Source organism: Scylla paramamosain, chromosome 6 (genome assembly GCF_035594125.1).
Source record: "Scylla paramamosain isolate STU-SP2022 chromosome 6, ASM3559412v1, whole genome shotgun sequence".
NCBI lineage: Eukaryota > Metazoa > Arthropoda > Malacostraca > Decapoda > Portunidae > Scylla > Scylla paramamosain.
Window position 1 is genome coordinate 22,541,997 of NC_087156.1, and position 22,500 is coordinate 22,564,496.

At 39.3% G+C, this 22,500-nt stretch overlaps 1 protein-coding gene across 1 annotated transcript in view; it reads right to left on the bottom strand.

Annotated features, from left to right (window-relative positions):
* LOC135101047 (mucin-2-like) overlaps positions 1 to 22,500 on the bottom strand; it is a 46,747-nt gene that overhangs the window by 21,195 nt on the left and 3,052 nt on the right. The window contains exons 2-8 of the mRNA XM_064004621.1: positions 9,243 to 9,381; positions 8,890 to 9,065; positions 8,333 to 8,533; positions 7,825 to 7,987; positions 6,603 to 7,489; positions 753 to 917; positions 371 to 550 (exon numbers count right to left, since the gene is read on the bottom strand). Coding sequence (XP_063860691.1) covers positions 371 to 550; positions 753 to 917; positions 6,603 to 7,489; positions 7,825 to 7,987; positions 8,333 to 8,533; positions 8,890 to 9,065; positions 9,243 to 9,381 — 1,911 coding nt within the window. The remainder of the gene's footprint in view (positions 1 to 370; positions 551 to 752; positions 918 to 6,602; positions 7,490 to 7,824; positions 7,988 to 8,332; positions 8,534 to 8,889; positions 9,066 to 9,242; positions 9,382 to 22,500) is intronic.

A 22,500-nucleotide genomic window follows, 5' to 3' on the forward strand; every position in this document is an offset into this window, starting at 1 on the left:
ATATATATATATATATATATATATATATATATATATATATATATATATCATGATTTTTTTCGAACCTTGCCTCTGGCTCAAACCCCTCAGAATTTAAATAGCTGGTATTTGCTCTAACATTATGTACCACTTTATCTCGTGTGGTGATTTACTTTCCAATTTTTTTCATTCATGAAACACGTTCAGATTTAGATTTTCACTCTTCAAAGTAATGTCTTTTTCTCCGCATGGTAGGAAAGTCCCCCTCTTAGACCTCGACAGTTTAAGGTTTACTAATATATAAACGAATAAATGATAAATAAATAAATGAATGTGGATTACTGACTCTTACAAGAAACATAAACACATCATTATGTAAATCAATACATACGTCACAGTAGTAGTAGGCGGTGCAGTCTTCAGCAGGTTTGTGGCAACACGCGCAGTCACAGAGGGGATTGGGGGTAGGTTCCGTGGCATTGGGGGCCGGCGTGGTCGGGACGGGGGTGGGTATCACACAGTTGTCGTTCGGCCTAGAGGTGCAACCCGCTGATTGTTGCCAGTCGCATACCTTGTAGTGACAGAAAACTTCATTATATAGAACACATATCTAGTATCATTAAGGAATTAGATTACTAATCAAACACAAGTACATGGATGCGTTACGCTAACTGACATGAAGTAAAAGTGACTGGATAGATTTTTACTAGCAAAATATGATATTGGTTAGAATATAGTGTTGCGTAAGTATGTGATGGAAGTGATAAAAATACCTTCAGTGTTGGGTTGAAGTGTAAGTCAGCGGGGCAGTCCTTCACGTAAGGGATGTTATGGTCACAGTGTACCCATTTGTTGCAATTCTGAGGGTGTGGGAAAAGTCCTTGCGGAGTGGGGCAAGTAATGTCACACTCAGAGCCACCTGGTGTTGTGACTGGGGCCTTGGTGGTGGTTGTGGTGGTGGTGGTCGTGGTAGTGGAAGTTCTAGTTGTCGGATGAACGCAGTTGCCATTGGAATCCACGTGGTTTCCAGTGACACAGGGTGTGGTCGTTTCATAGTTACAGGTGAGGATACTCTGATCCCAGACCTTGTGTTCTGGGCAAGGCATCTCCTGTGGTCCAAAAGGTGTGCACTGGATATACTTCCTGCAGTCAGTAGGGTGCTCGAAGAACTGCTGGCCTGTAGAACAGTCCACACAGGTGAACGGCGAGGACGTTGTGGGGCGAGAAGTAACGGGAGTTGTGCTCGGCGCTGGTTTTTTAGTTGTGGTGGTTGTTGTAATAGGTGCATGTGTTGATGGAGGAACACAGTTGTCATTGACGTATTCAGGCAAATCGCACGATTTCTTGTCTTGGTTCCAGTACAAACCACTGGGACAGTCTAGCTTGACTGGGACTCCTTCATTACCTGTAGTAAAGATGCAATTGAACTGTATTAATACCATAAACATAAAAAATTGTGCGTTATGAGAAAATGCGATGATCAGTGCGAAAGGAAAAGAAGTAACTTTGTTAATAAGAAAAGCAAGACATGAATCTTCATGATATGAATGTACTTATTCACATAATTTATATAGTTTATGATGTTATTACCAGATACAGCCCTCCTCACAGCTGTCACTACAGTCATGTCAGCTTCCCCTGGACTAGCTCTTTCTAGTCTAGTGCGGGGTACAAAGCAAATCGAGGCACCTACTGGTCGCCAACAATTATCACGCCTCAAGAGGTCATCACCCTGTTTAACCCATTAACAGGGAAGGGAGTATAACAAAAGCAAACTTAATCTTCCAAGATGGGAAAGAACTAATTAGCCACGTGCTAGGGAGTACAGACAGTATAGACAACACACAGAATACGGTACAATAGTCCGCTGGACATTAACCCACATTAACCCACGTCCAACAAAAATATTATACACTCTGGCAAGAGAAGAGCCTATTTACAGTCTCCCAAAAGACAGGCCCATACTTCCGATACAGCTGGTGGAGCCTGGGGAGTGGGTAGACAGCTGTAATCTAGCAGAATATTATGCAATCCTTTGGTCTGCCACACTCACGACTGTGGATCCCAAGACCAATAGATTTTAACGAGGACACAACACACACGATGCCCAGACAGACACACAAAACCACAAAAACACACTGTACTCCAGCAGAAATGGGGAGAGAACAGGCGTCTGCTCCCATCAAAATCTAGACACAAATATAATGGACAGCTGGACAATACAAGACTGCCGGTAGAGACATAATCCACCACAGCAGCGGCAGGAAATATAGAGCCACATATGTTCTTTAGCACAGTAAGTGGATTCTCCCAGATTCAGGCTTTTTGCAGGACCCAAACAATACCCACTATGATAAGGCGTCACACGATTCTTTTCTCATAGGTATAAATTTAATATTCCCTCCCTATTCATGCATTAAAACGCCTTTCTAAACTATGCATTTGGCCTCTCCGATATTTCGCCTGCTACTGAAGGAGCGAGCTGTGAGAAAGACCGTTAAACTCGCCCTGATGACGCCAGACACAGAACGGTAGATGGGGAGGGAAGGAAGGGAGGGGGAAGTGGAGAACTAGGGATTGAGAGGCCCAACCGTGCCTCACTCTCACTAGGTATATATATATATATATATATATATATATATATATATATATATATATATATATATATATATATATATATATATATATATATATATATATATATATATATATACATATATATATATATATATATATAATATATATAATATATATATATATATATATATATATATATATATATATATATATATATATATATATATATATATATATAATATATATATATGTATATATATATATATATATATATATATATATATATATATATATATATATATATATATATATATATATATATATATATATATATATATATATGTATATATATATATATATATATATATATATATATATATATATATATATATATATATATATATATATATATATATATATATATATATATATATATATATATAATTATATAAATCAATCATTCTATGACAGAGAGCAACTCTTGAACTATATTGTCTATTAATTACAACTTTCAGAAAGGAAGACAAATGGGAAAAATTAAATGAGAAAGAACAACTTCAGATTTATATGAAGCTTATGGTAAAACAGCGAACCTCCACTCATCTGCTCTCTCTCTCTCTCTCTCTCTCTCTCTCTCTCTCTCTCTCTCTCTCTCTCTCTCTCTCTCTCTCTCTCTCTCTCTCTCTCTCTCTCTCTCTCTCTCTCTCCCTTTTGTTTTCTCTTTCTTCTTCTCGCTATTTTAAAGTATTTTTGCTTCTCTGTTCCCTATCTCGCTGCACATAACAATGAAAATGCGGGGTGGATGGAAAATTGAATGGAGAACAGCTGGAATAGGTGAACCGTTGCAAGTATTTGGGATCAACAGTTACAGTGGTCGGGAGAGCTAAGACAGAGGTGAAGGTACAGGAAAAATACCTGCTGGACTGAAAAAGATCAAACATAGAAGGTTACATGAGGGAGTAGTGTTGCCCACTGTGGTGTATGATGCTGAAAATGGAACATGAGAGTAGTGGAGAAGAAACCGTTAAATGTAATGGAAATGAGGTGTTTGTGAAGTATGTGTGAAGTAACATGGAGGGACAGAATAAGAAAAAAAGGAAGTAAGAAGAACTGGTGTTTTGAAAGAGTTGGCTGGATGGGCAGATCAACGTTAAGATAGTTTCGGCAAGTAGACAGAAAGAAAGACAGAAAAATAGTCTAAAAAATTATGAGATGAAATTTCTGACCGTTCTACTGCTGCTGTGGTTGACGGTCATTGTTCTTCTCCTAAATCTATTAACAGTGGTGTTCCTCAATGTTCTGTGCTGTCACCCACTCTCTTCCTATTATTCATCAATGATCTTTTAAACCAGACTTCTGATCCTATCCACTACTACGGTCATGATACCACCCTGGACTTTTCCACGTCTTTTCATAGACGTCTAACCCTTCATGGAGTAAACAATTCACGTAGGGAACCCACAGAAAGCCTGACTTCTGATTTCTCTAAAATTTCTGACTGAGGCAGAGCAAACTTGGTATTCTTAAATGCCTCAGTCCTTCATCTATCAACTCGACACAACCTTCCAGACAACTATCCCCTCTTCTTCAATGACACTCAACTGTCCCCTTCTCCTACAATGAACATCCTCAGTCCGTCCTTTTCTTATAATGTAAACTGGAAACTTCACATCTCATCTCTAGCTAAAACAGCTTCTATGAAGTTAGGTGTTCTGAGACGTCTCCGCCAGTCCCCCCCCCCCCCCGCTGCTTACTCTGTACAAGGGCCTTATCCGTCCATTTATGGAGTATGCTTCACATGTCTGGGGGGTTCCACTCATATCGTTCTTTTAGACAGGGTGGAATCAAAAGCTTTTCGTCTCATCAGCTCTTCTCCTCTAACTGTCTTCAGACTCTTTCACATCGTCGCAATGTTGCATCTCTAGCTGTCTTCTACCGTTATTTTCATGCTAACTGCTCTTCTAATCTGGCTAACTGCATGCCTCCCCTCCTCCCGTGGCCTCGCTGCACAAGACTTTCTTCTTCTTCTCATATCTGTTCTGTCCACTTCTGTAATGCAAGAACTAACCAGTATCTTCAATCATTCATTCCTTTCTCTGCTAAACTCTGGAATTCCCTGCCTGCTTCTGTATTTCCACCTTCCTATGACTTGAACTCCTTCAAGAGGGACGTTTCAAGACACTTATTCTTCAATTTTTGACTACCGCTTCGAACCCTATTCGGGGACCGGTATCTCAGTGGGCTTTTTTTCTTTTTTACTGGATTTTTGTTGCCCTTGGCCTTTGTCCCTTCTACATATAAGAAAAAAAAAAGTGCACGGTGGAATGTTTTGAGAAAAACCTGTAAGAGGAGAGGATTAAATGAGGAAGGAATGTTTGTGCAACAAGCAAAATCGATGAAGAAAAAAAAAAGTGCACGGTGGAATGTTTTGAGAAAAACCTGTAAGAGGAGAGGATTAAATGAGAAAGGAATGTTTGTGCAACAAGCAAAATCGATTCTGCGTAACAAAAGTGAATGGAGAGAGAGAGACAGTTGTGAATGCACGAAAATGGCAATCTCGGCAACACTGAGGATGTACGAGTATGTGTGCACCTGGCTGGTCCCATTGGCGTGTGGATCCAGTGAGAGTGAGGGGCACTCCGTAGCAAGTACTGAGTCTACTGTGGTCTCAGAGTTAGAGTTCAGGACAGTCTCACTATGAAAAGGCAGGGATAAACAAGTACAGGTTGTTATTTATGTCTTGCTATGGATGGATTTGGCCAGATGTGCTATGCCTAAGCTGTTGTGGTGTAGCACACTGGATCACGAGACTATCACTTTCCACCAGAGTTAAGGGTGTGAATAATTGTGTGGTACTTTGTCTGGGCCATCCCGTGTGGTATTGCTGGCCTGTTATACAGATAGAAAATATAGGAGAAGTAAATATGGGAGGGGAACACTTGGAGAAATTCTTACAGTAGTAATAAGAGGAGCAGACTTCAGCGGGATAGAAGCAGTCGCAGTGGCAGACCGGTGGCTCGGTGATGACACATTCTGGGTACATGCCAGCAAAAACACACGTGTCGAGGTCAGGGTGAAACACGAGTCCTTCTGAACATTTGTGGTAGCTCATTGAGTGATTCTCCTGAAGTAAAAAGATGAATCTTCTGTCAGACTCATATATATATATATATATATATATATATATATATATATATATATATATATATATATATATATATATATATATATATATATATATATATATATATATATATATATATATATATATATGTCAAACATACTCTCTTATTGAAGACGTGTAGAAAAACCAGGCACTGTTTAGGAAAATAATTAAGAAATATATGAATAAAAAGATAAATAAAAAATAAAGTAAATAAATAAATATAAATAGAAAAATAAGTAGATAAATAAATAATAAGTAAATGAATAATTACATTATGTTGAGTATTATTTCTTACAAGAAACACAAACACATCATTATGTAAACCAATACATACGTCACAGTAGTAGTAGGCGGTGCAGTCTTCAGCAGGTTTGTGGCAACACGCGCAGTCACAGAGGGGATTGGGGGTAGGTTCCGTGGCATTGGGGGCCGGCGTGGTCGGGACGGGGGTGGGTATCACACAGTTGTCGTTCGGCCTAGAGGTGCAACCCGCTGATTCTGGCCAGTCGCATACCTTGTAGTGACAGAAGACTTCATTATATAGAACACATATCTAGTATCATTAAGGAATTAGATTACTAATCAAACACAAGTACATGGATGCGTTACGCTAACTGACATGAAGTAAAAGTGACTGGATAGATTTTTACTAGCAAAATATGATATTGGTTAGAATATAGTGTTGCGTAAGTATGTGATGGAAGTGATAAAAATACCTTCAGTTGTGGGTTGAAGTGTAAGTCAGCGGGGCAGTCCTTCACGTAAGGGATGTTATGGTCACAGTGAACCCATTTGTTGCAATTCTGAGGGTGTGGGAAAAGTCCTTGCGGAGTGGGGCAAGTAATGTCACACTCAGAGCCACCTGGTGTTGTGACTGGGCCTTGGTGGTGGTTGGAGGCGGAGGAGGAGGTGTTGTAGTAGTGGTTGTTGTTTTAGGAGTGGTTGTGGTGGTAGGAGGAGGAGGAGGTGGTGTGGTTGTAGTAGTGGTAGTGGTGGGTGTTGTAGGAGGAGGAGGTGGAGGTGTGGTTGTTGTTGTTGTGGTGGTGGTAGGTTCAGGAGTGGTCGTGGTGGTGGTGGTAGTAGGCTCAGGAGTGGTCGTGGTGGTGGTGGTAGGCTCAGGAGTGGTCGTAGTGGTGGTGGTTGGTTCAGGAGTGGTTGTGGTGGTGGTGGTGGTAGTAGGCTCAGGAGTGGTCGTGGTGGTGGTGGTGGTGGTTGGTTCAGGAGTGGTCGTGGTGGTGGTGGTTGGTTCAGGAGTGGTTGTGGTGGTGGTGGTGGTAGTAGGCTCAGGAGTAGTTGTGGTGGTGGTTGGTTCAGGAGTGGTGGTGGTGGTGGTGGTAGTGGTTGGTTCAGGAGTGGTCGTGGTGGTGGTGGTGGTTGGTTCAGGAGTGGTCGTGGTAGTGGTGGTGGTGGTTGGTTCAGGAGTGGTTGTGGTGGTGGTGGTTGGTTCAGGAGTGGTTGTGGTGGTGGTGGTGGTTGGTTCAGGAGTGGTTGTGGTGGTAGTGGTGGTGGTTGGTTCAGGAGTGGTCGTGGTGGTGGTGGTGGTGGTGGTGGTTGGTTCAGGAGTGGTTGTGGTGGTAGTGGTGGTGGTTGGTTCAGGAGTGGTTGTGGTAGTGGTGGTTGGTTCAGGTGTGGTGGTGGTGGTGGTGGTGGTGGTGGTTGTTGGAGGGCGCGGCGTGGTTTGATGGCAGTGCAGGCCGCAGACATTGGTTTCAGGGTTGAAGAAGAGACCGTCAGGGCAGTATTTCTTCTCTGGCTCTCCGTCCTTGCCTGTCGAAATGGCGCAGCTTAAGAAATGGTAGTGAATGTAACTTGCTTGTCACGTTTTGTATTTCAGTGGTAGTAATTCTCTCTCTCTCTCTCTCTCTCTCTCTCTCTCTCTCTCTCTCTCTCTCTCTCTCTCTCTCTCTCTCTCTCTCTCTCTCTCTCTCTCTCTCTCTCTCTCTCTCTCTCTCTCTCTCTCTCTCTCTCTCTCTCTCTCTCTCTCTCTCTCTCTCTCTCTCTCTCTCTCTCTCTCTCTCTCTCTCTCTCTCTCTCTCTCTCTCTCTCTCTCTCTCTCTCTCTCTCTCTCTCAGAAGGCACAAGGAGAATGAATGTTGACTTACAATCGTAGAAAGCGTTGCATTCTCCCTCCACGGGGTAGCGACAGTCACACTCACACACGGGCGGGGTCGTAGGACACTGGTAGTTGCTCGGGAAGTCGCAGTTCTCAATGTCGGGATTGAATACCAGCCCATCTGAACACTCCCTCACAACAGCTTCGCCGTCCTGAAGCGGAAAAGCAAGTCTTTATTAATGAACATTGCCACGAATTCTACCTTAGTATGTGATCAGTAGCAATGTATAGATTGGTATGCCTTGTCAAATCTAGACTGGCATATATTTCACACCTTCCCATGCAGTAGTTACTGGAACATCGTGCATGAAATTTTCACGATATTGTTAATTTTTTGCTTCTATACTAATTTATTAGAAATGCTTTACGGAAATGAGTGCAATGAAATGAATGATGCAATGAATAGAATGATGGTAATGATAATGTTTATGATTACTACTGGTCCTATCAACATTGTTCAGTTTTAATGTCGAATGTGGAACAAAGCGACAAAATACCTGGAGACATTCGTAGTATTTGGTGCACACTTCGTGGGGTTTGAGGCAACAGTCACAGTCACACTCCACTGACGACCCCGAGGACCCTGAGGACCCTGAGGACCCTGAGGACTCTGACGACTCTGAAGAGTCGAACAGGTCCAGCTTGATGCTGGTCTTGAGAGAACATCCAGACTCCATAAGCCGCGCTGTGATGTTGCACTGTGGAAAAAAAAAAGATAATTTATTCAGGAATGGAAAATGATTTTAACATACGAGTAAACACATGCGCGTACGCACCCCCCTCCCACACACAAATAATGAGAGGATCATTATATAATAGTAACCCTTTCAAATTTCTCTCACAATACCCCATAAACACATCCTACCCGCTAAATATGTTAACGTGAACGAGTCGCCATGTCAGGACGGGCAGAGAATCGGTCACCGATAAAAGTCCCTGAGGGTTACAAGAACATTTAGCTGAATATGTACGACAAGCGTCCTATAAGCCAATTCAGCGACTGATAATCTCATATGCCTTCACGTGATGAGTAAGTCACAGGTACTCCACTCACCTGCGCGAGTCGGGGATAGTCGCAGCGCCTCATTTCCGGGTTGAAGTCAAGGCCTTCCGGACACTGCTTGATGGTAACGACTCCTTGCGAACACTTCACGAAGCTGTCGCAGTTCGTTGGGTGGGCAAAAAAGCCGGCGGGAGTCGGGCAGGAGAGACTTGGGCACACCTGTAGACCTGTACGTGAGGAAGAGTGCCTCGTTCATACCATACATCCTTCACACCGTATTTTAAAGGAAGTGACATACACAGAAACATGAAACAACGTTTTTTTCATATGTACCTTAAATGTGACTACTTAAAGAACTGTCCTATAAGGCGTCACTAGATGACAACGGAAGAACATAGTAATACCTTGGGCGTAGACAGCTAACAGGAGGAGGCAGAGTGCCGGAAGCACCCAGTTGAGAAGAAACTTTTGGGCCATCCTTGGTCCTGTTGCTCTGAGGCAGTCCAAGACTGCGTTGGTCTCTCCGGCCTGCCCCTTATATACCTGAAGGGATACAGATGTCGTCAGGTGTTCTAAGGAAGGACCTTGCCTCTCCAGACGTGTTAATCTTTCTTCATTGTAGATAAGCTTTGAGTTTTGCCGTAAAATTCTGTTGTCTAAAACCTCTAATCAGTGCGTCAGCAACAAACCTAAAAGTGTCAAACGTCTGTAAAGTATCTGCGTCACACACAAGGGTTCATGTTATTTTATGGCCTATTGATTTTCAAATACTCTCGCACACATCGCATTCTGATTTCCATTTACATACTCGGCTAATCAGCAGTTACTTTAATACTGTTTTCTTCATGAAATATTTCCAAAAGTTAGTGATAAAGTAAATCTGAGATTTTGTTATGAGCATTAAATAAGACAGTTGACCTACTTACACCATGCAACTGCTGAGGACTTGAAACGCACCATCTATCGTCATCATCTGTAACCCAACCTCTTGAAAATACATGAGTAATCTGTGCACTTCCCACATTCCTTCCATGTTTGTTTCACTCACTAACAGTCGAACCTATTTTTATTTCCTACAACATAATTTTGTACAGCTTATTACCTTTTATAAGTATTGAGGAAACCGACCAAGGACTATAAAAAAATCAAGTAAAAAATTATATTGGTATTGCTGTTCCCGTTCCTAACCTCCACCCTGTCCCCTCCCAGAAAAAAAAAAAGATCCAAAAGGAAGGTCAATATAGTTTTTTAATTTCCTTGATATTCCTCTCTTGAAACAGGTCAAGTCTAGTCTACTGACTTTATATATATATATATATATATATATATATATATATATATATATATATATATATATATATATATATATATATATATATATATATATATATATATATATATATATATATATATATATATATTTTTTTTTTTTTTTTTTCGCCTCTTTCGTGTAAACATTTGCTCTACTCTCCTGGCTTGGAACTAACGGTAAGTGATCGTTTAACGGCTCACTCATGACTTTATTACAATCTATTTCCCATTTCTGTTTAGAGAGCGATACGGTCCATAGACTTATTTTTGTATATTCTAAAAGAAACCCTCTACATTACCCTTCGAATTTTTTTGCTACTTTGATCACGTAATTCCTCTTCACTTTGTGTATATATTTTTTTCTTTAACTAGCATGTTCAGTGTACTACATATGGCCATTCTCTTATCAGTATTTCAGCCGCCAATCTTTTAAACATAAATTACCTCAGTAGGCTCTTAAAAAAAAAAAAAAAAAAAAAAAAAAAAAAAAAAAAAAAAACAGAATCTGTCTTTAGATAACGGATTTTGCTTAGGACACCAAAAGTGCATTGTCAAATCAATAAAAATCTATGAGAGCTCCATAACGGTCGACATGACACCTGTTCATAATTCTCAGAAGTTTTGGAAATTAAGCCATCACTAACAACACAATATTTTTACTCGTTTCGTGTGTATTCAGATTTCTACTAATATTTCTCACATGGGAAGGAATTAGACATATGTTTAAGATAATAATATATAAGTTTAATAGAATTTCATACTTAACATGATTTTTTCCTTATGTTGTTATATAAGTTTTGTTGTCGTATCAATTAAAAAAAAAAATCAATTTCAGGATTCATATCCTGGATATATATATATATATATATATATATATATATATATATATATATATATATATATATATATATATATATATATATATATATATATATATATATATATATATATATATATATATATATATATATATATATATATATATATATATATAGAATGTCGTATCAATTCCCCCCCCAAAAAAAAAAAAAATCAATTCCAGGATTCATGTTCACTCGCTGCATACAACAAAATCGGCACCCAACAAATGGACCAAAAATAATTTCCGTATCTACAGAGCAATGTGTGTTAATTGATATTTCAATTTAATTACATCGTATTAATTTCATATATATATATATATATATATATATATATATATATATATATATATATATATATATATATATATATATATATATATATATATATATATATATATATATATATATATATATATATAATTCCTAGCGAACGGACGTGTTTAGTGAGCAGTGACCTGACGCTATAGCTGGCTAGTGTAAACATGGCGCTTTGTGTTGCCGAGTTGTCTGGTTGTGTTAGTTGTGTTCTTGAGGCCTTCGTTGCGAAGGTCTCAGAGGTGGAGGCTGAGTTCCATCGAAGGATCTCGGAGGTGCAGGCTGAGTTTCGTGAAAGGATCTCAGATCCTCATTTTCAATCCAAAGCTGGATGTTCCGTTTATGTGCGCAACGACTTAACCTGCTCTCGTGAACACGCTCTTGATTCTTTCGAGTTTTCCACCATCTGGCTACGACTACAGAGTCACTCTCAAACTAAATTTATTTGTGCTGTATACCTAACTCCTCTGACTATAAGAAATTCTTTGATTACTTAACTTCCAAAGTGGAGCACATTCTGACTCTCTTTCCTTTTGAAGAGATCTCCATTTTTGGAGACTTCAATGTTCACCACCAGCTTTGGCTTTCTACTCCCCTCACTGACCATCCTGGTGAACTAGACTTCAACTTTGCTATGCCATCCTTCACGACCTAGAGCAACTGGTGCAACACCCTACTCGTATTCCTGACCGTCTTGATAATACCCCCAACATTATTTACCTTTTCCTAAACTTTAATCCTTCTGCTTATGCTGTTACCATCTCTTCTCCATTGGGCTCGCCCGATCACAATCTTATATCTGTATCTTGTCCTATCGCTCCAATCTCACCTCAGGATCCCCGTAAGTGGAGGTGGCTTTGGCATTTTGCCTCTGCTAGTTGGCAGGGCCTGAGTAGGTATTTTGCTGATTTTCCTTGGAATGAATACTGTATCCGTGTCAGAGACCCGTCTCAGTGTGCCGAGCGCATAACAAAGGTGATAGTATCTGGCATGGAGGCGTACATTCTTCACTCTTTTTCTCGACCTAAACCTTCCCAACCTTGGTTTAACACAGCCTGTTCTCATGCTATACATGATATAATCTCATGCACTTTATATTTCTGTCTGGAAACATGCCAAGTCTGTTCTCCAACTAACCAAAAACTCTCATTAATAGAAAGTGCGGAAAGCTTATGAACCTGATGGGATCCCTCCTATTGTTCTCCGAAACTGCGCCTCCGTGCTTGCACCTTGCCTAGTCAAACTCTTTCAACTCTGTCTGTCAACGTCTGCCTTTTCTTCTTGCTGGAAGTTTGCCTACATTCAGCCTGTTCCTAAAAAGGGTGACCATTCTAATCCCTCAAACTACCGTCCTACTGCTTTAATTTCCTGCTTATCTAAAGTTTTTTAATCTATCCGCAACAGGAAGATTCTTGAACATCTTTCACTTCACAACCTTCTATCTGATTACCAGTATGGGTTCCGTCAAGGCCGCTCTACTGGTGATCTTCTGGCTTTCCTTACTGGGTCTTGGTCATCCTTTTTTAGAGATTTCGGTAAAACTTTTGCTGTTGCCTTAGACATATCAAAAGCTTTTGATAGAATCTGTCACAAAGCTTTTACTTCCAAACTACGGATTCTATCCTTCTCTCTCTGTAACTTCATCTCAAGTTTCCTTTCTGACTGTTCAATTGCTGTTGTGGTAGATGGTCACTGTTCTCCTAAATCTATTAACAGCGGTGTTCCTCTGGGTAATGTCCTGTCACCCATTCTCTTCCTATTATTCATTAATGATCTAAACCAAACTTCTTGTCCTATCCACTCCTACGCTGATGATACCACCCTGCACTTTTCTACGTCTTTTCATAGACGTCCAACCCTTCAGGAAGTAAACATTTCACACAGGGAAACCACAGAACGCCTGATTTCTGATCTCTTTAAAATTTCTGATTGGGCCAGAACAAACTTGGTATTGTTCAATGTCTCAAAAACTCAATTCCCCCCATCCATCAACACAACACAGCCTTCCAGACAACTATCCCCTCTTCTTCAATGACACTCAACTGTCCCTCTTCTACACTGAACATCCTCGGTCTGTCCTTTTCTTATAATCTAAACAGGAAACTTCACATCTCATCCTTAGCCAAAACAGCTTCTATGAAGTAACGCGTTCTGAGACGTCTCCGCGAGTTTTTCTCAACCCCCCAGCGCTAACTCTGTATAAGGAAAGGGCCTTATCCGTCCATGTATGAAGTATGCTTCACATTTCTTGGGGGTTCCACTCATACCGCTCTTTTAGACAAGGTGGAATCAAAAGCTTTTCATCTCATTAACTCCTCCCCTCTAACTAACTTTCTTCAGCCTCTTTCTCACTGACGCAATGTTGCATCTCTAGCTTTCTTCTACCGCTATTTTCATGCTAACTGCTCTTCTGATCTTGCTAACTGCAAGCCTCCCCTCCTCTCACAGGCTCATTGCACAAGACTTTCTTCTTTCTCTCACTCTTATTCTGTCCACCTTTCTAATGCAAGAGTTAACAAGTATTCTCATTCATCCCCTTCTCTGCTGAAGTCTGGAACTCCCTGCCTACTTTTGTATTTCCATCTTCCTATGACTTGAACTCCTTCAAGAGGTAGGTTTCAAGACACTTATCCTTCAGTTTTTGACTCCCGCTTCGGACCTTGTTTGGGGACGGACGGCACCTCAGGGTTTTTTTTTTTTTTTTTTTTGCCCTTGGCCGGTATGTTGGAGGGTCAGGTCATTCTGAGATGGGAGAGGTGAGGTTGAGGCGAGTAGAAGATGGAGCGGAGAGGATGGAGGGGGCCGAGATGAGAAGATTAGGGGAAGTAAATGTAGATGAGTTGTACAAATATTTCGTTGATAAATTATATATAGCAAACATCCCTTATAAAGCAATAAGATCACGGAAGAATGACCCTAAATGGATGACTGTTAGCTTACAATACCACATAGGGCGGAAGAGAAGTATATATAAGAGATTAAAGGGAGGGGAAGAGGTTTTAAGGCCACAATATAATGAATAAGTTAGAGCAGACAGGATCTTAATGAGGAAAGCTAAAAACAATTATGAATTAAAAGTAGTCAGCCAAGCAAAGACGGACCCCAAGGGATTTTATCAGGTATACAGGACGAATAACAGAGAAACAATAGGTCCATTAAAGGCAGCAAATGGGGAGCTGATTAGTTCTGGGGAGGAGATTAGAAAAATTGTGAACGAGTATTTTCTAACTGTCTTCACCCAGGAAAACATGCAGAAAATGCCGAATAGTGAACAGATGTTTAGAGCAGAAGAGAATGAGAAGCTGACAGATATTAACATAGCTAAGGAGATAGTGGAACAGGAGATAGATAGGCTAAAAAAGTTCAAGACACCAGGGCCAGATGAAATATATCCCAGAGTACTTAAGGAATGCATAGAGATTATTAGTGAGCCGTTAGTTTCTGTCTTTAGGAAATCACTTGAGTCAGGGGAGGTACCAGTAATGTGGAGGCAGGCTAATGTAGTACCTATCTTTAAGAAAGGAGATAAAACTTTAGCGTCTAACTATAGACCTGTCAGCTTAACTTCAGTTGTAGGTAAAATATTGGAGTCAATAATAGCGAGGAGCATTAGGGAGCATTTAGACAAACATAACTTGATAAATCTGTCACAGCATGGCTTCACGAAGAGGAAATCTTGCCTGACGAACTTGTTAAGTTTTTACAGTAATGTTTACGAGGCGGCAGATAATAGTGATAGTTATGACATCCTATATCTGGACTTTAATAAAGCGTTTGACAAGGTATCCGATCAGAGGCTCCTGAGAAAGGTTAGGGCACACGGGATAGATGGGAAGGTGCTAGATTAGATAAGGTCGTGGGTAAGTGACAGGCGACAGAGAGTTGTAATGCTCTAAATCCGAGTCGGGTCAAGTAATTAGTGGGGTGCCACAGGGATCAGTATTAGAGCCATTGTTGTTTTTAATATATATCAATGACTTAGATAGTGGAATTAGTAGTGATGTTAGTAAATTTGCGGATGATACGAAGATAGGTAGATTGATTAGGTCAGATTCGGATGCCATCGCCCTGCAGCCAGATTTGGATAGGATGAATGAATGGGCAGACAGATGGCAAATGCAGTTTAATATCAATAAATGCAAAGTACCTAGCGTAGGTAAAGGAAACCCACACAGTAGGTACACAGTAAACAACGAAGCTGTGGTAGGTTCAGGATATGAAAAATATTTAGGAGTTACAGTTAGCTCTGATCTCCATCTAAGAAAGCAATGCCAGAAACAGGGCAAATAGGGTATTAGGATTAATTTTTAGGAGTGTTAAAAGTACAAGTCCCGAAGTAATACTAAAGTTATATTTGGCGCTGGTCAGACCTCATCTGGACTACGCTGTGCAGTTCTGGTCCCCATATTAAAAGAAGGATGTAAATCTATTAGAATAAGTACAAAGGAGAATGACTAAAAGGATACACGGGATGAGGAGTATTCCTTACGAAGTGAGATTGAAGTTGTTAAATTTACATTCTTTAGAGACATAGGTTAAGAGGGACCTGATAGAAGTCTTTAAGTGGTATAAGGGTTATAACAGGAGAGGGTGAGGGTGCGTAAGCAAAATTCTTAGGATCAGTAACCAGGATAGAACAAGAAATAACGGGTTCAAGCTTGAAAAATTTAGGTTTAAAAAAGAGATAGGAAAGAATTGGTTCTCAAATAGAGTGGTAGATGAATGGAACGGGATCAGTAATCAAGTTGTTAGTGCTGAGTCATTAGGGAGCTTTAAGAGAAGATTAGACAGATTTATGGATCGGGATGATAGGTGGAAACAGGTAGATATATTTCATACAGGGACCGCCATGTGTAGGATTGATGGCTTCTTGCAGCTCCCTTTATTTCTAATGTTCTTATATAAATAAATAAATAAATAAATACGGTGTGTATATATATATATATATATATATATATATATATATATATATATATATATATATATATATATATATATATATATATATATATATATATATATATATATTATACTGCTACCTGATAACCGTGTGGTTCGGTGTTTCTTGATAATAAACTTCTTTACTTGTTTTAAAATTCTTGCTTGTCCTGTTTTCATTTCCTCAGAAGGGAAAAGGCTCCATAAAAATAAATAAATAAATAAAATAATATATACATATTATATACATACATATATATATATATATATATATATATATATATATATATATATATATATATATATATATATATATATATATATATATATATATATATATATATATATAAGGTAAATAAATAAATTCATAATTTCTTATATATATTTAGATAATTTAATCCTGCCACGTGTATTGTGCAACATTACCAGCAAAGTCATCTTAACCACTGCTTCATATCAAGGTCGCCTTCACTAAGGCTTCTAAAAATGTGGTTTGCTTATCAATAAAATTTTTACTGTCTGTAGTCACTCATAAAGAAAGCATTGTAAAGGCACGCGATATCCCAAACAGCAAATGAAAAATTACTCTAGACCACAAGTTTGAAAAAAAAAAGTAAACTGGTGAGGCATAACTGTACTTTTGAGAGAGAGAAAAAAAAAAAAATACTGGAAGAAGAAGAGAAAAGTCTTCTGATAATTTATTAATCCTAACTCTGTGTGTGTTCTGTATGTAAGAGAGAGAGAGAGAGAGAGAGAGAGAGAGAGAGAGAGAGAGAGAGAGAGAGAGAGAGAGAGAGAGAGAGAGAGAGAGAGAGAGAGAGAGAGAGAGAGAGAGAGAGAGAGAGACAGAGAGAGTCGAAAATTGTATTAAGGCTAAAAAGACTATGGGTTCGACATTTTCTGATACGAACACCCTCATTCAGTCATGTTACCCTCTCACTGTATTGTATCGCCGTGCGTTTGCCGGATGTGGAGCACGCTGGAGGCTGTTGCTCGGTGTGGACTCACAGGTGACGTATGATTTGACAGATGCCCAACATAGTTTCATTTTTTTCTTTTAATTTGATTTTGATCTTTATTAGTAGAGTGCATAACAAGAATTGTATGTAGTACCTACATACAAAATAATGGCTGTCATATGCCGCATAGACTTCAGGCACCACTCGCACATATACTACGGGCATCTCATATAGAAAGTCACGATGTGTCTCATAGCAACTCGTGAACTAATAAACCGATCAAGTTTAAATCTTGTAAGTAATATGGGCAAATAATGCTTCCATGGATAAGCATATGAAATTCAAATATCTGCCGTGTATGCGCAAACCGCATGATAAAACTACAAAAAGATGTGCTCATTTTTCTTCATCAGCCAAGTAAATTTCGTCTGACTGAGGGCGGAGATGCATCATTAGACGTGAAATTGAGATCTCTGTGAAATGTTGTATAAAGAGAGCTTCATCTCTCGCAGAGTTGTGAACAATAGCGAGTTGAACTTCAGCGTTATGCAGGGTGTCCCTAAACGTCACTTTTTTAACAAACGTCTTTTTTCTGTATTTAATTATGAGTTTATCTGTTTATTTATTTTTAAAGCATATCATCATGTAGTACAAACTCAAGTTTCAATACGAGATCACAAAAAAAAAAGTTCTGGGATCAATAGTAAAGTCTGCTACGAGTGATGCAATAAGAAAGATGGTCAGTGCTCGTATTCAGAAATTTTTATTCAGTAAATGTGATCTCAGTGAAACTGAGATCACATATTAATAGAGGCTGAATGGAGAATATACACCATCGATTGGTATGCATAACAGGCCGTCAATTCTAGAAAGCTTTCGAGTTATCATGGCAAGGCGCTGTATGATGTTTTTGACAGACATTCTGCGCTGGCTGTGTAGCGACGCTCGTTTAAGGCGTTTTACTTGCTATCAACTTAAATTCACATCGTGTTACGTTAAGATTAACAAGGTTTACCTTTTATTTATAGTACATAAGAACATGAGAACATAAAAAAATAAGGGAAGCTGCAAGAATCCATCAGGCCTACACGTGGCAGTCCCTGTATGAAATATACCCATCTATTTCCACCTATCATCCCTATCCACATATCTGTCTAATCTTCTCTTAAAGCTCCCTGATGACTCAGCACTAACAACTTGATTAATGAGTCCGTTCCATTCATCTTCTACTCTTTTTGAGAACGAATTCTTTCCTATCTCTTTTTTTAATCTAAATTTTTCAAGCTTGAACCCGTTATTTCTTGTTCTATCCTGGTTACTGATCCTAAGAATTTTGCTTACGTCTCCCTTGTTATAACACTTACACCACTTAAAGAGTAGTAGTAGTAGTAGTAGTAGTAGTAGTAATAGTAGTAGTAGTAGTAATAGTAGTAGTAGTAGTAGTAGTAGTACATTCGTGTCCTTATCAAAATAAAACATCTGATTTTATTTATTTTCAATCAAACAGCATCTATTTCAGAGTGTTGCCTGAAGGTGCAGTTCGGGGGCTTATCGCGAACAGTAAAAATTAATTTTTCATTCACCATAAGAAAGATTCATCTGTATGCCAACCCAACATTCCCATGAAGAGAGGGTAGACAAGGCAGAGCATATACATACATACTACATTCATATTATTATCACATTCACAAGCATTTCATCACGTATAAGAAAAATATTTTGACGCAGAAAAAAAAAAAAAAGACCCACGTCTGAGGCAGCTTAGCACATGATTGGTGAGGTCCAATTAGGCGTTAAGAAGTCGCGTGATTCAGTGAAGGAACGCGATACGTGGACTGGTGAGGTAGGGGAGGGGCCAGGGAGGTGGGTTGGTGTTATCTCTCACTTACTGCTTTTGGGGGGAGATTATCGTGACTAGTTCTCGTGAATAAGTATGCGATGTGTGTGTGTGTGTGTGTGTGTGTGTGTGTGTGTGTGTGTGTGTGTGTGTGTGTGTGTGTGTGTGTGTATGTGTGTGTGTGTGTGTGTGTGTGTGTGTGTGTGTGTGCGTGTGTGTGTGTGTGTGTGTGTGTGTGTGTGTGTGTGTGTGTGTGTGTGTGTGTGTGTGTGTGTGTGTGTGTGTGTGTGTGTGTGTGTGTAGAAATAAATAAATTAATAAAAATGAATGTGAAAATCAATGCTTCAAGCGAGATTATGAGGTGACAGGAGGTCCCGTGAACTGGAATTAGAAAGCTGGATAAAGTTGTAACCTCGTAATTATATCCATAGCGTAGCAACCCTTTATTGACATGCTGCATTTAGTAGAGTGTCACCTATTCAAACTTATTATCTTAAGTTTGGGGATTTCAAGCGTGAATCATCAATTATTACGAACAGGAAAAAAAAATTGCTTATTTTCAAGTTCATGCTGCTGCTGAAAGAGCTCAATCAGCACATGATGGTTTAATCCCGGCTCCCGCATGTTTTTGCCTGGAGTGGCCCACTCCTTACAAGATCCAATGGTAGTTCAACCTTCCCAAGCTCATCTGTGTGCAGCTCCCTTAGGAATGTCGCCATGTCAAGGTGAGGCTGATGAATGTCTCGCGTATCGCAACCATTTTCAAGGCCAGTGCGTGGGGGAGGTTTTATCCAGTAGCAAGCTTCGGGATGCTGCACAATTAGGTAGGACCGTTAGGGGACGGCGGCGAGCTTGTTAGTGACATCGTCTTTGCAGGTGAGGCTCAATCTCATATGAAATATGACGACACGTCTCTTATTGGTGGCACTAGGAGAAAGGATAAAATTATCGATACTTGTGTTGAAGACCAGTGTCCAGAAATACGAAGTCACTGACCTAAAGGATTGCCTCCAGGAGTTCAGCACTGACGACAGTGGTAGTTTACACAGTTCAAGCTGGGCTAATGACTTAACCGATCAGACAAAGACTACCCGTCTGGAACTATTGAATATTTAGACCCTGGAAAAAATGTTCTGACGTAAGAGATGCTCCGCCAGCTTGCCGCGATGATATACGAGACCGGCTCTCTGGCGCCAGAAAATATATTTTGCTCCTGGTGGCCACGGTGGCCTCTATAATGGTCAATATGTGTTTCACATGTTGTTTGGTTCCGAAGAGGAGGAGAAAGAACCACTGACAGACCCGTGAGGCATCACTCAGACAACAACAGACAGCTGAGAGTATCTCTTATAGTCTTTAAGCCACACCAAGAAGTTCTTCAAGATCAGAAAACTTATCAAAATGATCGAAATGGTCTGTTACTCTCTGTTTTCAGCACTCTGGTATTGTACTAATCTTTATCAATCTGGTCGGTTGTATCATTTCTGCTTTCGTCTGTTTACCTCCGTATATATAATTTTTTGTATACTTGAGCTGTTGTTCAATAGTTTTCAATGCATGCAGTTTTTTTCTTCAATATTGTTTCTATTTTCGGAATGCTATATATATATATATATATATATATATATATATATATATATATATATATATATATATATATATATATATATATATATATATATATATATATAACGATTTTTATCTTTATTCATCATTTATATCTAGTTTCGTCACACAAAGCTGCAGCAAAACTTGGCTATGAATAAGCCATTCAGCTACAAATAGGTGTGACATCTTTAATACTGACATTTCGTGTTTCTCGTAAGAGCCTCAGGAGCGCTAGGACTCTGGAGAATACTTAAGCATCACTACACTGGTTCTGTGTAACTTAAACCATTTCTGACTAATTTAAGCTTTTAACTGTAATATTGATACATTAACTTATACGTTCAATTGCCTGACATGATCGAATCAGATTTCTATATATATATCCCCAGATATGCGACACCATATAGCTGTATACAGAATGTGAGTCTAAGTCTGCTACGTTCTATCTTGTGCTTCAGCTTTTGTCTTTCCGGTTTACAGCAAAATTAAAGACTTTTTTTTAAGTGATTATTTTGCTTCATTACTTTTCCTGCAACTTTACGAATTTATCATTTACTATGTGTGGAAGATGCGTGTATATACGTATTACTTTAAAACACAGTCATTTTGAAGTGTGTGTGTGTGTGTGTGTGTGTGTGTGTGTGTGTGTGTGTGTGTGTGTGTGTGTGTGTGTGTGTGTGTGTGTGTGTGTATGTGTGTGTGTGTGTGTGTAAAGAGGCGAATAACAATTAAACCATTGTTACAGGAGGTACAGATTATGATACGTTACGTAAAAGTTTGGGCGTAATCATCACTGGCGGGTAAATCTAAAAAAAAAAAACAAAGATAAGGCAATACTGTGAAGCTGATGACGCACATACGTGGTTAGTGCTATAACAGCACGGTGAAGTGTAAAATGTTACCACCGCCTTTGATGTGTGTTAAGACGACCTTCATGCCTACTACGCAGGAGAGAGAGAGAGAGAGAGAGAGAGAGAGAGAGAGAGAGAGAGAGAGAGAGAGAGAGAGAGAGAGAGAGAGAGAGAGAGAGAGAGAGATATCATGATTTTAGAGTCAGCTGCATACATTCCACAGGTCCGTACCGTAAAGCAATTTGGATTGAATATAATTTTGTAAAATGTGCTAAACAAAATAAGGACATGAATTACGGCGTTTGTTATTGATGTGCCTTGCTAGCCATACCGCCGGAAATAGTAGTGTGGATCTATAGTCACACAGGAAGAACCAATAAAACACGCTGATCAAACGCAGGACAAATATGGGTTGGCTGTGAAATGTGGACTCTGTGACCTGTATTATTCTAAACGCGTGGAAGTCTGTCAAGTTCGTTCAAGCTAAGGCAGTGACATGCGTGGCCAGGAAATGATGAGATGTGACGTGCCATTCACTATGCAGGGAAAAAAAAAAAAAAAAAAAAAAAAAAAAAAACGGAAGTGATGGAACATCGTGTGTGTGTGTGTGTGTGTGTGTGTGTGTGTGTGTGTGTGTGTGTGTGTGTGTGTGTGTGTGTGTGTGTGTGTGTGTGTGTGTGTGTGTGTGTGTGCGCGCGCGTCAAAGTCTTATTATCCCAGATTTCATTAATTAGCAGTTTGCTTAAACTTACGACACTTGTGATTCAAATGAATGAAAGCAAGATGAATACTATGGTCTTCTCCCTCTAGAGGTGATGAACGTGTGCATATATATATATATATATATATATATATATATATATATATATATATATATATATATATATATATATATATATATATATATATATATAAACACACACACACACACACGCAGGGTGCCCACAAAAACACTCCTTGATTCCAGATATTTATAATAT